The sequence below is a fragment of the Acinonyx jubatus genome, chromosome B2, assembly GCF_027475565.1.
Source record: "Acinonyx jubatus isolate Ajub_Pintada_27869175 chromosome B2, VMU_Ajub_asm_v1.0, whole genome shotgun sequence".
Classification (NCBI taxonomy): domain Eukaryota; kingdom Metazoa; phylum Chordata; class Mammalia; order Carnivora; family Felidae; genus Acinonyx; species Acinonyx jubatus.
The window spans coordinates 50364761-50381430 of record NC_069385.1 but is presented as its reverse complement, the minus strand read 5'-3'; the positions used below and the strand labels follow the sequence as shown (position 1 = coordinate 50381430).

At 37.6% G+C, this 16670-nt stretch overlaps 1 protein-coding gene across 2 annotated transcripts in view; it reads right to left on the bottom strand.

Moving 5' to 3' along the window:
- The window catches only part of LAMA4 (laminin subunit alpha 4), a 142483-nt gene that overhangs the window by 38786 nt on the left and 87027 nt on the right, over window positions 1–16670 (bottom strand). For both annotated transcript variants that reach the window (XM_027057066.2, XM_027057065.2), the window contains exons 13-17: window positions 14450–14598; window positions 10118–10259; window positions 9269–9365; window positions 4628–4744; window positions 2863–3042 (exon numbers count right to left, since the gene is read on the bottom strand). In XM_027057066.2, the coding sequence (XP_026912867.2) occupies window positions 2863–3042; window positions 4628–4744; window positions 9269–9365; window positions 10118–10259; window positions 14450–14598 (685 nt within the window). The remainder of the gene's footprint in view (window positions 1–2862; window positions 3043–4627; window positions 4745–9268; window positions 9366–10117; window positions 10260–14449; window positions 14599–16670) is intronic.

Here is a 16670-nt window from a genome sequence, read left to right as displayed (position 1 = left end):
TGAGAGAGAGAGAGTGTGTGTGCACCTGAGCAGGGGAGGGGCAGAGAGAGAAGGAGAGAGAGAATCCCAAGCAGGTTCTGCGCTACCAGCCCAAGCCCAGCGCAGGAGTTGGACCCATGAACTATGAGATCAAGAGTCGGACACTTAACTGACTGAGCCACCCAGGCGCCCCTCTGCTTGCATTTCTAATTGAACTGATACAACAGGTCGCAAGGAATGCTGGGCACAAGGAGGTGGAAGAGGCTATCCCCCAGGATGCCTGTTCACACATCACACTGCCGCTGCACTGGTCCAAGAGGAAGTGGAGCTAGATGGAAGGAACAAGGTAGCACCCAGAAAAGTCGCAGTCGTGCCAAGGTGAGAGTGGGCAAGATTATTCTATATAGTGATTTCGCTAAAACAGCGGTTAAAATAATTAATCATCAATAATAATAATAATGATGATAAATTGAGTCTTCCGAGTCTATGGGCCCAGAAGAGGGATGGTACAAGGACATCACACTAACTGTGTAGGTTATTTATTTATTTATTTTTTAAGGAATGACATACACATCGAAAAGAGAACAAATTATATGCATACAGCTTGATGAGAGAAGCCTAAAACACAACTTTCCCTAAGGTTTCATGAACTCGACCAGTGGTTCTCAGTGTGTGCTCCCCAGACCAGCAGCATCAGCATCATCAAGGAACCTGTTAGAAATGCAAATTCTTTGGCTCCAACGCAAACCTGCTGAATTAGAAACCCTGGGAGTGAGGACCAGGTGATTCTGAAGCATATGAAGGTTTGAGAACCACTGTACTAGAGAATGAACATCTTTTGGGTGTTTGCCAGCTAAGAGCAGGGCCATGGTCATTGAGCATTAAGAGCTGGAAAAGAGTGAGCTTCTTACTAGAACCAAACTAAATTCAGATTCAGGAGAATATGTCAGTGAGGACCAAGGATGTTTCTTTTCTCTATTTGGGAAGTAAGGTGCTTCTCTATCATATTAAGTAAATAATATATCATATTATCAGTATGATAATAATTAATCAATTAATTAATAATTAATATGATAATAATTAATATGATATCAATTAATATCTTTATCATATTAAGTAAAATAATAGCAATTTACTTACGTTATCGTATTGATTAATACAGAGGTAAATATTTGTTGTTTGGATTACTGACTACAATAGCCATTTTGTGGTATAATAGTCTTTAAAAATTACAGGTAATAAAGTATATTTATTGTAGTACATTAAATTTTGAGTATGGAAATGTATGTAAAACAGGGTTTCCCTGTCCTCAATTTTGTCAGAGAAAGGGAGTCACCTTTTATTAGAGTCTTTATAAGGTCTCTTATACTGTGGTTTGCTCTTTCATTTACTTTGCTTTGAACCACAAGATGCTGTTTGAGGAAAACATGGAGGCCTGAAACAATTTCAGTTAATGTTAGTTCTGGATTACTGGAATCATGGATTGGACTGAAGAAGGAGGAAAAAAACTTAACACAGATTTAGTAAATATTCCTTTGGCCCTATCTTTATAAATGCAAATGTTGGATGTCATGTAGGCAAATCTTTTAGCGATCAAGTTCTAAAAGTAATTAAGTGAGGGGTTACATGGAGAAATTCACAGATATATACTTAAAAGATGAACATAAAAGAGTTATCTTCCTGTTATGGGAATGGATATTTGTGACCCGGAATAAAATTTCTAGTGACAGGCGGCTCATATGTGGATTAGTAAAGTTGTTTCTTAACTCAGATGGAAGTGAAGGTATTATGTTCTGCAAAGCCATGCTGGGGAACCGAAAGTTCTAGTCATGACAAAGACAGTGATATTTAAGAGGCAGAAGAGATAGAATAAATGTAGTAATATGTGATTTTAATCTATGTGTAACTAAACAAATTAGGGAGATATCAGAATATTTCATTATCATTGCTATAAATCTGTATTCAAGCTGGCTAACAGATGGTTCTTCTTAATGTTTATTTATTTAAAAAAATTTTTTAACGTTTATTCATTTTTGAGAGACAGAGAGAGACAGTGCATGAGTGGGGAAGGGGCAGAGAGAGGGAGACACAGAATCTGAAGCAGGCTCCAGGCTCTGAGCTGTCAGCACAGAGCCCAATGCAGGGCTTGAACTCATGAACTGCGAGATCATGACCTGAGCTGAAGTCAGATGCTCAACCGACTGAGCCACCCGGGCGCCCCTATGTTTATTTTTGAGAGAGAGGGAGAGAGAGAGAGAGAGAGAGAGAGAGAGAGCGCGAGCGCTGGGGAAGGGGCAGAGAGAGGGAGACACAGAATCCAAAGCAGGCTCCAGGCTCTGAGCTGTCAGCACAGAGCCCGCCTCGGGCTCCAAACTCAAGAACTGTTGACCTGAGCTGAAATCTGAGACACTCAACCCACTGAGCCACCCAGGCGCCCCCAAATGGTTCTTCTTAATGGGAACCTTCCGTTATGTTTCGCCATAGTCAGTACTTGTTGGTAATAACCTGCTTTACTCAGGTAAGGAAAAAGCAAGGCGGTTTAGTAAATATTTTTCTAAAATGCAAACCAATATTTTGTGATTGACGTTCTTCCCCAAAGGATCAAACTTACATTGATAAATATCAGTGCTGCCGTTACTTCGTTCGGAAAAACAATGATTCTTAACCCATCTATCTAGTGTCTATTTGTGTGAAATATATATATCTCTTATGCACACACACATACATATATTGATAGATGAACTGAGCAAAAGTTTTTCGTTTTTCCTAAGCTAACTTCTACAATATTCCAATCTAAAACCCAAATGAAGCAAACTGCCTTCTTAACGAACGGATGTGTTGCACTTAATGGCCAGTTCCTCAACTGGATGCAAACCATGATACCTGCATCTCTGGCAGAGGCCACTGCAGTGTTGTAAGCAGAAGAGTCAAAATTCTGCAGATTTTGCGACCAGCTGGTCAGATTGTGAGCCATCGGGGCGGCTGCCTGCTGGACTTCCACTGTGGTCTTGTTAGCTTCCTCCGTGATCAGCCTTGACTGACCCAGGCGCTGCTGAGCATCACCTTCACACAGAGCACAGGGACATTCACTTTGCAGAGAAGCAGGACATTGGTTGGGAACATTACCATCCATTTAATCACTGGGATAAAACAGACCTGAGCTTTTGGGTTTTTAAGCTGCACAAAGACCTTTAAATGTCTGTTAATTATAGTGTAAGTTAGATGCAGAAGAAAGTTGTTAAGTAGCATTAAAAAATGAGCTTGAAAGACTCTAGAGTCTTATTAAAATCATGTAGCTCACTGAAAACATTTTCAAATTAGAAGTAGATTAAAAAAAGTAATTAGTATCTCTTCAGGTCAGAGGCATTGCAAGAAAGCCACAGAAAACACATATGAGATTTTAAGTCATAATATGTTTATGTCTGAAATGCATTGTAAATATCACTTTCTTCTGTGTGGAGCACCTTTTACCATAAAAATGATGCTCTAGTACAGAAGTAAATTAGTAAGGAAACTTATTTTTAAATAATAAAAGCAAGTTTCCAAATAGTATATAGAGTGGCATTCTATTTTCATTAAAGTTATATATTTAAAATAAAAATAATGTAAGTTTACAGCAGAGTGTTTTTTCCTAGGTAACGAGATTATAAAAGGTTTTTCTTCTTTTGTGCTTTTTTTTCTTATCTGTATTTTCTCATTTTTCTATAATAATCATGTATTACTTTTGTAATCAAAATCACTCAGGTGAGGTTGAGGCTTTCTTTTTGTTTAAGTGGAGAAATGTTTAATTCGACCTCACATGATCTGAACTCTGACGGATGTAGCTTTGAATTCTGGGTCTGCTTCCTTTTGGAGCTGTGCCTTTTGGAGCAAGTTCCCAAACCTTGACAAGCCTCAGGGTTCACATTCATCTGAAGGCAATGGTGATATTTTCCCACATGACAGAATGTACATAAAACACAGCCCAGTGGCTAGTATGTCATAGCTCTAATGGTGCTGATGACAGGGATTCTCGATGGAAGATACCCCCCTGGCTGGGGTTTTGGTGCACTCTGGTACAATAGTTGGATTTGCTCCATGTAGTAAAATACTCTCATCCAGCAGTATCTGTTAACTTTCACTATGCCAGGGAAGGCACATCTGGTCCCAAGCCCATCTTCTTAAGATGCCACTGTAGTCCCAGACTGGGCAAAATGAGTGCTCTTGTGTCTCTATTTGGCTTGTTGGTCTCCCTACTTGTACCATAAGAATGACACGGCATGTAACAATTAGGGCCAGAGAAACCCAGTAATCAGATTAGGGCATGCTTATTAATGAAGAATAATGTCCACACGAAAGTAGGTTACCAAACAGTATAAGCAGCATGATCCCATTAAAACACACATGCCACATGTGTGCACACACACAAGATAGGAGGAAAATGCTCTCAAATTTAATGGTCACCCCTAGATGGTATGATTATAGTTTTATAATTCTCAGTGTGTGTGTGTGTGTGTGTGTGTGTGATGAACATAGTTTCTTTTGTCATCAGAAAACAATATTTATTTATAAAAAGACTGATAAGGAATCATGTATTCCTTCTTCAAAGCTTTATTTTAATCCCAGTGAATAAACAGATGAAGCTTAAGTTCTTGTCTGTGATCCTTACCTCTCTCCGTGGCTTGCAGTCGCTTAATGGCATCATTCAATCTGTTTTTAAGAGCACTCTTCCTTGCTAGAGCTCCACCCACACGCCTGTTGGTATCAGCTACTGCCTCATCATTACCTATGGAGAAGAAGCCAAAAAAAGGTACCAGTAAAGCCAAGATGCTAGGGGGAAAAAAAATCTCCATTTCAACAAGGAAAATTCTGATCTATATCACAGAATCATCTGTAAAATTCTCAATATGATATGAACATAGAACACCAGTTCTGGAAAGTGGCATCTCAGTTAAGAGGTACAGGATTATAGAAAAGTAGTAACACTGCTTGGGAATGATTTAGGATGCCATAAAGTGACTTGTGAAAGGTCTAGAGATAATGGCTAACTTCTTTGACAAATATAGCACTGCTGTGACTAATAACTCCTAGCAGCATGGTTGATAAAGAGCTGAAAAGAAAAGATCTACCTCTATTTACGGTGATGACTGTTATATAAGAAGAATTCTTTTTTATGGTTTTAATAAAATTTTAATTGATGTACAACATACGTCTAGAAAAGGGGGCACATTATAAATGCACAGCTTGATGAATGTTCACACACTGAGCACAGCATATAAGCAGTATCAAGTCAAGAAAGTAGAACATTATTGGTCCTCCTAGTTTCCTGGGATCTCTGTGATTACCCAAGGATGACCACTATTCTGAATGCTATCTCTGTTAGTTGTGTCTGTTCTTAAGCTTTATTCAAAAGAAATGATACAGTATTGTAATTTTCTACATCTTTTGTATCTCTGTCTTAATTTCTGTAGAGTTAGAAGTCTTAATATCTGGTAGTTTAAGTCTTCCAGCTTTGTTTTATTCTTCAAGGATTGTGCTGGCTTCTTAGCTCCTCCCCCCCTCATTTCCATAGAAATTCTAGAGTCATCCTCTATATATGCATACAGTTCTGGTACTTCAGATGGTATTATATTGACTCTACAGATAAATTTGGCAGAATTGTCATTTTTACAAATTAAGTCTTCTAGTTAATACAGTTTTTATTTTTATTTAGATCTAAATTCTCATTTTGATCTCCATTTATTTAGATCATCTTTAATAAGATTAAAGATCTTATATTTCATCAGCTTTATTCCTAGGTATTTTATGATATTCTAAATGGTGTTATTTTATAAAGTTAATTTCTAATTTTGTTGTACATAGAATTAAACCAGATTTTTTACACACTGAATTGGTAATGTGGGGGGTATCTTTGTCTCGTTTCCAGTCTTAGTGGGCAAACTTTAAATACTTCAGTATTAATATGCTTGATGACCATTATTTTATTATTATTTCTTAGATTACAGAGGTTTCCTTGTATTCTTAGTTTGCTGCAAGTTTTTTAAAAACATGAATGGGTATTGAGTTTTGGTAAATGATCTTCCTGCATGTGGTGACATGATCATATGAATTTTCTCCCATATTCCTAAAATGTGGTGAATTACTATTGACATTTTAAATGTTAAACTATCCCTGAAATCTTGGAATAAACTTAACTTGATCAGTATTATCACTTCTATGTGTGTTAGATTTGATCTGCTAATATTTCGATTAGAATATTCACATCTCTGTGAGAGAATCTGGCTTATAATTTTCCTTTTTTATAATGTTCTTATCAGGTTTTGTATCTTAGTTTTGTTGGCTTAATACAACAAGTTAGAGAATATTTCCTCTTTTTCTGTTTCCTGGAAGAATTTATACACAAGTGGTGTTACTTAAATGTTTGGAAGAATTCACGGGGAAAGCCATCTGAGCCTTGAGATTTCTTTGTGGGAAGGGTTTAATGACTGATTAAATGTATACATATTATTTACATATAGGCCTATCAGATTTTCTTAGTCTTTTTCTTACAAAACTATTCTTGAAAGTGCGCTTATAGCATAGAATCATAATGGGTTATTTTGGAGCAAATCCAAGCAAGTCATGATGTAGTATCTTGTCTGAACTGAAGGATGAACTTTCCCAAGAATTCTTGGTTCATGCTTTGTTTATTTCCAAAGCATCAGGAACTTTATGCTTTTTGACAGACAGAGAAATAATTTCTTCACCTCCTATTATACTCTTTTTCTCTCCTATAGGCTTGTAAATATACTGTCTCCCATGGTGTACTTTCTCTTTCTATTATACGGTCTTTGCGTGCTGCTTTGTTATTTGGTTATCTTTCCCCTTTGTGTATAGTGGGTATACAATGAGTGATCCTGAATTGATTCTGTCACCAAGTACAATGTAAACAAAGTACAAGCACGTCTTTCTCATTTCCTCTGGGTAATGCCAAAAATTTTCCAGAGTTTAAGGAGGGACTTAAACAACTTTGTACTTGAATTATACCCCCTCTCCCTCTTTTAGTTTTGTTTTTTAAATATTTTTAATACAAACAATCTTTTCAGCTCTTCCTTTTGGGTCTTATAGCTGCAAAAAACACTGGCTGATACACCAAGAAAGAATATATATTCCACTCTATATTTGGAGCCCTTGATAAAAATAGGTGAAAAAAATTCTACTTTGGGCTGGAAGTTGATAAGAAAAAAATGTTTCACAAAAAGTCTGTCCTATTTGAAACTTATTGTTTTACATAAACATTTTTCATTTTACAAATGAATTCAGTAGAAGTCTCCTTTAAATAGCAGCTTCCTGAGTTTATTATAGGTTGCTAACAATTTCATAGAGATAATGAAGAAAAGGATGTCTGGGATATAAAGATTACTAATTGTTGAAAGTCATTTGGAAATGAATTAACAGTAATTTGAAATTGTAATGAAACTCAGTAGATGAATATAGTTTAATCTGAAAATCTGAATTTACATCACAAATGTGTGTTATCTAAAGGGAGGCAAAGTTCTGGTCCACGCAGTCCTAACTCCCAATTGGTGTCCCTTTTGCAAGTAAATATGTGAAGAAATTTAAGCAAACGAGATCATGAAATACGTGACCAGAACTGCGAAATATTCAGAGACCTATACGGAGAGATTTTCTCTGTACTTAAAATATAGACCTTTGAAGAGATACCATTACCAGAAAAGAAAAATTGTTTTCATGAGGTTCAATAACTCAATAATGACAAGATTAAGAAAATTGCAAATTATCAAGGAGGATAAAATATTTAAGTCACTGTCATGAAGATCCACATATTCTGGTCTTCACATCACAAGAAACAAAGGAGTATATAGACATGGCAACATTTACCTAAAAATATTTTCCTTTTTAAGAGCACACTTAATGTGATGAGCACAGAGCAATGTACAGAGTTGTTGAATCATTGTATTGTACACACGAAACTAATATGACACTGCATGTTAATCCTACTTCAGTAAAAAATATATTTTACTTTTAATATTCTCAATTTTTGCAGGTAATATTCTAATTCTTTTCTAAAAAGTAAGTTCAAGATCAGACTTACATAATTAATTAGAACATTTTTATTGCCTTTCTTTACCCAGCAAGCATAAAACAATAGTTGCTTTATCATAGCTGTTTAAATATTTAGCATATAAGAAAACAAATGCATTTTTTTCTCTAGGTAGTGCTCTTTGTAAAAAAAAAAAAAAAAGAAAACATACGGTTAGAATTGAGATTGATTGCTTTGATAAAATTATGTGACGTTTTTTGTTGCAAACTTGGTCTTTTTTTCAGGTGGTAGTTAGAAGTTAGCTGGATAATGGATTTCCATCCTCATTAGTCAGTGAGCCACCAATCTTAGGTATGAGGTCATTGGCTCAGAGATGATTAATGTTTAGTGAAATTCTTAATCACTGCAATCGTTTTTAAGAGTAGCTCCCAAGATTCAGAATTGACAAAGATGATTTCACTTTTATTTTTTCTTCCCTCTCCCATCTTGGATGGGCTTGCTTTCACACACGCAAACACTAGCCTTTGGAAATGCTTCTTCCCATGTGGCCATTAGGCTTGTCCCAAATATCGTAAACTTGTAGAACACAAATACAGGAAAGAGCCATCTGGTTAGATGGCCGTGTGGTGTCCTATCTTCCTAACTCTCCCAATGCTTATTCATTAATTCATGTAAAAATTTAAAGGGTCTTCTGAATTGTCCAAGGAAGACTGACTTATGTCCAATATAGTTTTAGTGTTAAGTGTATTTAATGGCATCATCTCCATGAAAATTGGTATTTATGGCAAATTTCTATTAATTAGCCTACTGTATTAGCAAGAGTATCTACAACATGTTTCACTACATGGAAGGTTTTTTTTTTTTTAAACCACAATTTATTTTAAAATATCCCATCTTTGCTTCTTTTGTACCTTGAATTTCAGCAGGAACTACTAATGTGCTATTCAGTTGAAAGATGATTTGTTTTTAAAAACTTAAATATAGAGAACAGAAGGTTGCTGGAGGGGGAATGGGCTAAATGGGTAAGGGGCATTAAGGAATCTACTCCTGAAATCACTGTTACATTATATGCTAACTAACTTGGATGTAAATTAAACAAGAAATAAATTAATTAAAAAAATAAAAATAAAATGGGGAAAATAATGTAAAAAAAAGATCATTTGTTTTTTAATCCTAGGATTTTGAAATCTTTATCCACATGCAGAAGCACTGTACGAAAGGAGAGAAGCAGCTATAAATCAGAAGGAAGGTAGAAAACATATTTACTAGGGTCTGTCTTTGCTTGTAGTTCTCTGGCTTGATTGAGGAGGTTCTCGCTCTCATCCTTATGGTAAATAATTTGAGTATCAATCCCACTCACAGCCTACAAAGGAATTGTATGGAAAGAATAAGAATGACAGCAGAAGAAATCCACTTCTCATGGATTGAAGATTTAAATGACACCGTTTCTCTGCTAAACACCAAGCAAGACTCGTACAACTTCATTTCCATAGCTCAAAATCAAAGTCAAATGTGAACAGGAAAAGATAAAGTGCATGACGTTTTCACGGTAAACATTTTTCAAGGAGAATTCAGTGAATCTAGAACAGTGCCTGGTCAAGTCCCCTCTGAAGTACTTGTCAAATAGAAGCCACTCAATAAATAGTTTTTGAGTTGAAAAAATGTGAATGTATGCATAAAGCAACTTCTCTATCAGCATGGGGTAATCTTAAATATGGTTTATTCAGGGACTGTGGTTTAAAAATGCTGTCAAAAAGACACTGGCATTTGCTGACAGGAGTATGGCACATCTTGAGCTACTGAAACCTTCATAACACAAATAAAATGCTGTTTTCTTAGTTTTCTTGCCCTTTCTGCCATTTGTATTACACCGGAAGCTCAAGAGATGACATTAGAAAACAGAAAACTCATAAGCTGGGAAATGGCAGCATGTAAATGTACTTTAAAATAAGGGAATACTCGGTGTGTGTGTGTGTGTGTGTGTGTGTGTGTGTGTACCTGGCTGGCTCTGTTGGTGGAGCGTGCGACTCTGTCTTGGAGTTGTGAGTTCTAGCCCCATGTTGGGTGTAGAGATTACTTCAAAACAAAATCTTAAAAAAATAAGGGAACACTCACATCATAAATTCGGTCAGTGATGTTCAAAGCCAATTCTGCTGTGTCATTGGCTTCGCTAACATAATTGGCAATATTTTCATAGACATTTGAAGCGTCCAAAGCCTTCTGTACCAGCCCGTTCATATCTGAACTGTGCAAATTCCTGTAAAAGAAGAAACTCGTCCTTTTTCTCTTTCTTACTTTTTTGGGAAATGGGACCATTGTTATGGCTTGATTGGAATACTTCGGGGACCACAGGGACGTCCTTCCTGTTATTTAAAGTCACTTGGCTTGGAAAGGTTTCCCGAGCTGCCTTTCCTAGGAGCACATCTTCTTTGCTTTCCTCTGCCTTTGGTGTCCCTAAGACTTTACCCCATTTTGGCTTCATGGAAGCTGTTTGCCTGGCAGTGGCCACAGGAAAAAAGAATGATGATTTAAATCAGCCCTCTGCACCTCTTCAAGCAATGGCTTCTTTATGTTGTGGCAGTCAGGCAGAGGAATGAACCCACAGTCCTCCCTCACCTACTTACCCAAATCAGCGTTGTTACTTTCTACCCATAGAAGAAACCAAGGCTCTCAGAGAGGGTGCATAGCCACAGCGTGGTGTTAGGTCTTAGTTGCACTCTATTTACTCAACCTTTAGTTCACTTTATAAAACATCATATTTTCCCTTTAAGACGGGGAATGACACATACTGAGCATCTATATGCAGATACTGGGCTGGACTTGTTCTATATAGTACGTCTTTAATTCTTATCACACCCATGAAGTAGACATTGTTATTCCCTTTTTATAGAAGGAACCAGGATACAGGTTGTTATGACTTGTCTCACTCCTACGGCCCAGCTGCTTCTCTGAAGTGCAAAGCCCTACTCATGCCCGTTTCCTCCCTCGCCCCATACACCATGTTTTCTGCCTTTACCCCTTTCTGGACTCCTTAAGGTTCATCTAATATTTCTTGGGTACCCATCATGCAGAGGGCGCTCTCACATAGTGGCTGATAACGCTTCATGTCGCAGAGGATTGATGTGAGGTACAACAGGGACAAAATATGTGAAATGCTTGGTACCATGCCTGTCATCCAACAAACATCAGGGTTTATTATTATACCGGAACTATTTCTTGAACTGGAATTTCAAATTCTGAATATATTCATAGAATAATTCACTTTATTGACACTTTTTCCTCCATAATATAAGCACCGCTTTACTTCTGCAGCTCATCCTGAATCCTTTGTCTCTATTTTATTCCATTTTACTTATTTATTTTTAAAAAGAACTTTAAGTTTTTGATTTTATTTGTTTATTTGAGAGAGAGAGAGACAGCACGAGTGGGGGGGAGCAGAGAGAGGAGAGAGAGAATCCCAAGCAAGCTCTGTGCTGACAGTGCAGAGCCTGATGTGGGGCTTGAACTCATGAAACTGAGATCCTGGCTTGAACTGAAATGAAGAGTTGGATGCTTAACTGATTTGAGCCACCCAGGCGCCCCTCAATTTTATTCAGTTTTAAATCCACCAGTGCCACATTTTCTCAGTTCATGGCTTAGTTCATGGCTAGTATCATTTTATTCATCAGTAACTTCTGGAAGATTCTCTGTGACCCAGTATGTGACATTGCAGATCCCACACTGGCTCACCACTTCCAACTGTCCTGACCTATTAAGCTGTGTGCTGTTTTGGGCTCAGAGTGACTTTTTCTGTATTGCTTTGGCTACTTTCCTCTCTTTTGTCCAAGGTCGTCATCACTCTTTCCTCTCCAGGAGGGCTGACTTATCCATTAGGCATAATAGAGCCCCACAAAGATATGTTCATTTTAATTTTTTTTAAATCAGAAGAACAATGAGGATACTAAAATGATTACATTAGTTTTTATAACAATGTTATCATGACATATAATTTTAAATATTTTTATGGAGGAAGGGGCCCACAGAGGCAAAAGTACCTAGGGCCCATGAAAGTCATAATGCAACCCTGCTCTGCAGAGGTAGTTCTAATCCAAATACTTGGCACTTGTTCCTACCCATAAGCCCTTGTTCTTAGAAATGGCACAGAGTAAAATCAGCAAGTTTTAAAAGAAAGGGATAGAAAGAATAAAATGTTACAAGCATTCATTAATATTTTTAAATTGTGCTAGCTAGAATATTAAGATATAAGAAAGAGCTTGAAACAAAGCCTTTAGAGGTGCGTGGGTGGCTCAGTCGGTTAAGTGTCTGACTTTTTTTTTTTTAATTTTTTTTTTAACGTTTATTTGTTATTGAGAGACAGAGAAACACAGAGCATGAGCAGGGGAGGGGCCGAGAGATGGAGAGACACAGAATCTGAAGCAGGCTCCAGGCTCTGAGCTGTCAGCACAGAGCCTGATGCGGGATTTGAACTCACAAACTGTGAGATTGTGACCTGAGCCGAAGTTGGACGCTTAACCAACTGAGCCACCCAGGCGCCCCAAGTGTCTGACTCTTGATTTCTGCTCAGGTCATGATCTTATGATTCATGGGTTCAAGCCCTGCATTGGGCTCTGTGCTGTCAGCACAGCTTGGGATTCTCTCTCTCCCTCTCTCTCTCTCTGCCCCTCCCCCGCTTGCTCTCTCTGTCTCTCTTTCAAAATAAATAAATAAACTTAAAAAAAAAAAACAAAGTCTTTAATACTCTGTTTTCATTACTAGGCACAAAACAGGTACTGCATCAATACACAAAATAAAAATGTGCTTTTGAAATGGAAATTTCTTGATGAATTATGTTTATTTCTGTTTGAGGCACAAGAAGCAAATTATTGGGTCACCAGATAGATGATGAAGAATATTCACATTTTGAGGGGAGGACATCTAGAAATTTGGATGTTTCACTGAATATATTCAGTCTGAAATATCTTAAATGCAAAAGTGATTTCAGGGTGATTGATATTTCTGATCAGGTTTTCATGTAAAGCATGGGTAACTTACTTAGAATCATCCTAGAACACTGTTTCAGGGTGGCATTTAGTGAAAGCATGTGTTGGAACCCTATTAATAGGACATAGTCATTGAGATAAAGGGTAAAAGAAAAGTGAAGACAGGAGCGCCTGGGTGGCTCAGTCGTTAAGTGTCCGACTTCAGCTCAGGTCATGATCTCACAGCAGTTTGTGAGTTCAAGCCCCGCACTGGGCTCTGTGCTGACAGCTCAGAGCCTGGAGTCTGCTTTTGTTATTCTGTGCCTCCCTCTCTCTGTGCCCCTTCCCTGCTTGTGCTCTCTCTCTCTCTCTCAAAAATAAACATTAAAAATTAAAAAAAAAGAAAAAAGAAAAATGAAGACAGCCATAGGAGGGAATCTCAAAAACAATGTTATTCCAATACAGCACATTATCCAAATAATATTGTATCCAAGATCCATTTTATTGGCTTATCAAAATCACATTTACTGGAAGCATGATGCTAAGGTGGATACAATGCAATTTTGTACATGAAGATTTTACATAACATCTATTTTTCCCTCTCTCTCTCTCTCTCTCTCTCTCTCTCTCTCTCTCTCCTCTTTTTCCTTCAATTCTCAGAAGATTTGGAGGGATATTTGAAAATTTTGACAATCAGGAATAAAAAGGTAGTTTAAGTTTTGAACAAGAGTTAAATTGGTTCTTATTTTATCCATGACCTTTACTGATCCTTATTTCTAATTGCCAGATTTGTAGTCTTTCTCTATAATTATCTCATTATTTACCTATCATTTCAAGGTCATGAATTCAATTCCAGACTTTCAGTACATTTCAATTAACACTAATTGAGTGCCCAAAGGGTGTGGGGCTCTCTTCTAGATGCTGTGAGGAAAATTGGCAATTGATTTTCTCTTAATCAGGTGTTGAAATCAAACAGTTCCTGCCGGGCACTGTAGAATGTCCAGAGTATATATCAGAAGTCAGCTGTATTGCCAACTTCTAACCAGCTTTACTTAAGACCCTTGGGTGTGAAAGCTAATGCTGTCTGTGAAATAAATATGTGATGGTGGCAGAATTAGACCTTGTAGAGGGATCTAATTGAGACCTTGTGAAGGGACTTGATAATATTTTGTGCAGCAGTTATGTCCCTAATAAAAATGCCTTAGTTCCCCTATTAATAACTGTGGAGCAGAACCGCCCCTCACAACACAGGGCTCTAATCCAACAGATTTTTTTTTTTCAATAAAAAACTCTCCCTAAAGCAATTGCAATAAACAATGGTTGGCTGGCTCTTAGACCGACCAACTAACAAACCTTCAAATGAACAAACAAACACAACCCCAAGCCCAATTTGCTAATCTGTATCCCAGTAATTCTGACATGTGGAATTGAATAAAAATGAGTTATTCACCCTATGTAGTTATTTGCATTTCTAAAACCAGGATATTACCTGCTCAATTCATCAGCCTCTTGTTGAAGGTTCTGGGCATGGTCGACGGCTTCTTGGACTAAATCATGACTAAGGTTACTTAGGTTGGAGAGCTTTCCTTGTAGTTCATTTTTGGCTCCGTCTATTTCCGCATAAATCCCTGATGCATTCTAAAGAAAATGTTTTAAAAAGTGAATTGTTGAACATAGAAGGACTTAAAATCTTTTTCCCTTGGAGCACCAAAAGATAATCTCTATTCCTCCTTATCATGAGGTTTAGTAAATTTCAGGCCGGGTCTATACGCGTCTAAAATACTTCAAGTAGACTTTTATCTTTTTCTCTTGCATCTTTAACTCTTTCTCTATGGATTGCTTCCCCCACTTTCAGACATGCTCTGCCTTCTCCCACCTGAAAACAAAACAAAATGAAGATAAACCAAAAAAACCCTCCATTACCCATACATCTCCCCTTACTTTTCTATTCACCGTATAGTAAAATATCGTCAAAAAAGTGTTTATGTTAGCTGTCTCTATTTTATCACTTTTTAACTCACTCTTTAACCCACTCTAGTCTGGTTTTTACTTCACTGCTCCAAAAAAACAGAAATTAAACTAATGATATCTATGTTACTAAATCTAATGAGCATCATTCATTTTTCCCAGTCACTCAAATAGTGATTCTCGACACTGTCACCATTCTTAAGCAATGAACTTTTCCTTTTTCCATCTCCAACTGATTCTAAGCAGATTACTTTATTTTCTTTTTTATTTAGAAGACATCAACTAACTGTAGCAGGGAATTTTTTTTTTTTCTGTACTCCTGATGTTTCCTCCCTATGAAGGGAGCTCAGTCACTGAAACCTCAGACCTCTCCACCCCTTTCCTAATTCTGCTCCTAAGAAAGGGACTGGTTTATTTGATTGGTAAATTTTGGGGGGAATAACTGTGTAGTCTCTGTTCAACTCTACGCTCTGCCTCTTGGTAGCAAGCCTGAGTTTTCCTGTGTTTGTCCATAATGAAAGTTGTTCTGGGCAGAGCCCCCACATGAACCTTCCTGCAATGTTGCCTGTCTGAGAGGGCAGTTCTGCCTAATTCTGGGATTGAGTATTAGCCACCCCACTTGGCTAAGAGACCTAAAGCCATGTCCTCATCTTAGCTGCATCAGAAATGAAGGTGATGTTCTTGGGTCTCGTATTTACAATTTTATTTATTTTTCAACTCGTTTAGAACTTGGGAGCTGATAGAGGGTACTATTCTCCTCGGAGACTCCAATACCAACAAAGAAGAATCACAAACAACTCTTTGCCACCATCCTTCAGTCCCTTCCTCTCAAAGAAAACCCTATTATAGCTACATTTTTATGTACATCTTTCTCATATTTTAAGAGGAAAAGTGTTCCTTTTCTGTATTAAGGCATGCTGCCCTGTTTTCTCTTCTTCTTGCTCCCTAACTAGTGGCTCCTCTCATGTATAAACATGCCCGGTTAACCTCTCCCATTAAAAACAAACAAACAAAACCTATTCCTTGACTCTAGCTTCCCCTCCAGCTTCTTTTCTTTGTTGATGGAGTGCATTCCACAGAAATGGTTCTTGCCAAGGTCCCCAGTGTCAGACACCCTATTGCCAGATCCATTTGACACTTTCCTGCTTTATGTACTGGATTTATTTCTGGTTTGTGACGGTGTTAGTCATTGTCGTTCCCCCAAAACTCTCTCTTTCCTTAGCTTCTGTGACACTGTTCTCTCTTGGGTCTCCTTTTTCACTGTCCAGGAAGGAGACTTCAAAAGCTGGTGTTGCTCACGCTTGACTCAGACCTTTCCTCTATGAATAATCTAACTTAGCTCTGCCAGCCTAGTCTTTCAAGTCTTCTAACCCACTCTGCACCATCCTACAGGAATGGCCATCTTTCTATTAAGCAAATCTGCTCATGTTATTTTCCCTCTCAAAATCAGCCAATTGCTCTGCAAGAACACACTTGATTACTCAGGTGGCTTCATCAACTGATCCCTCCTCTTTCCAATCTCATCATTTCTCACCCGTCCCCACCCCATTATGTACCATGGTCAAACCTTGAGTAACCGATGCTTTAATGCTCCCTGATTTTTTTTTCTGGCCGCTCTACCTTTTCACATAATATTTTCTCTATTCGAGTTTTAGCTGAAATATCACTTCCTTTATGAAGCTACCCTTAATTTCTCCAGGATGAGTTCAGTGTTGTTATATATTTCTACTGTTCATGTATCA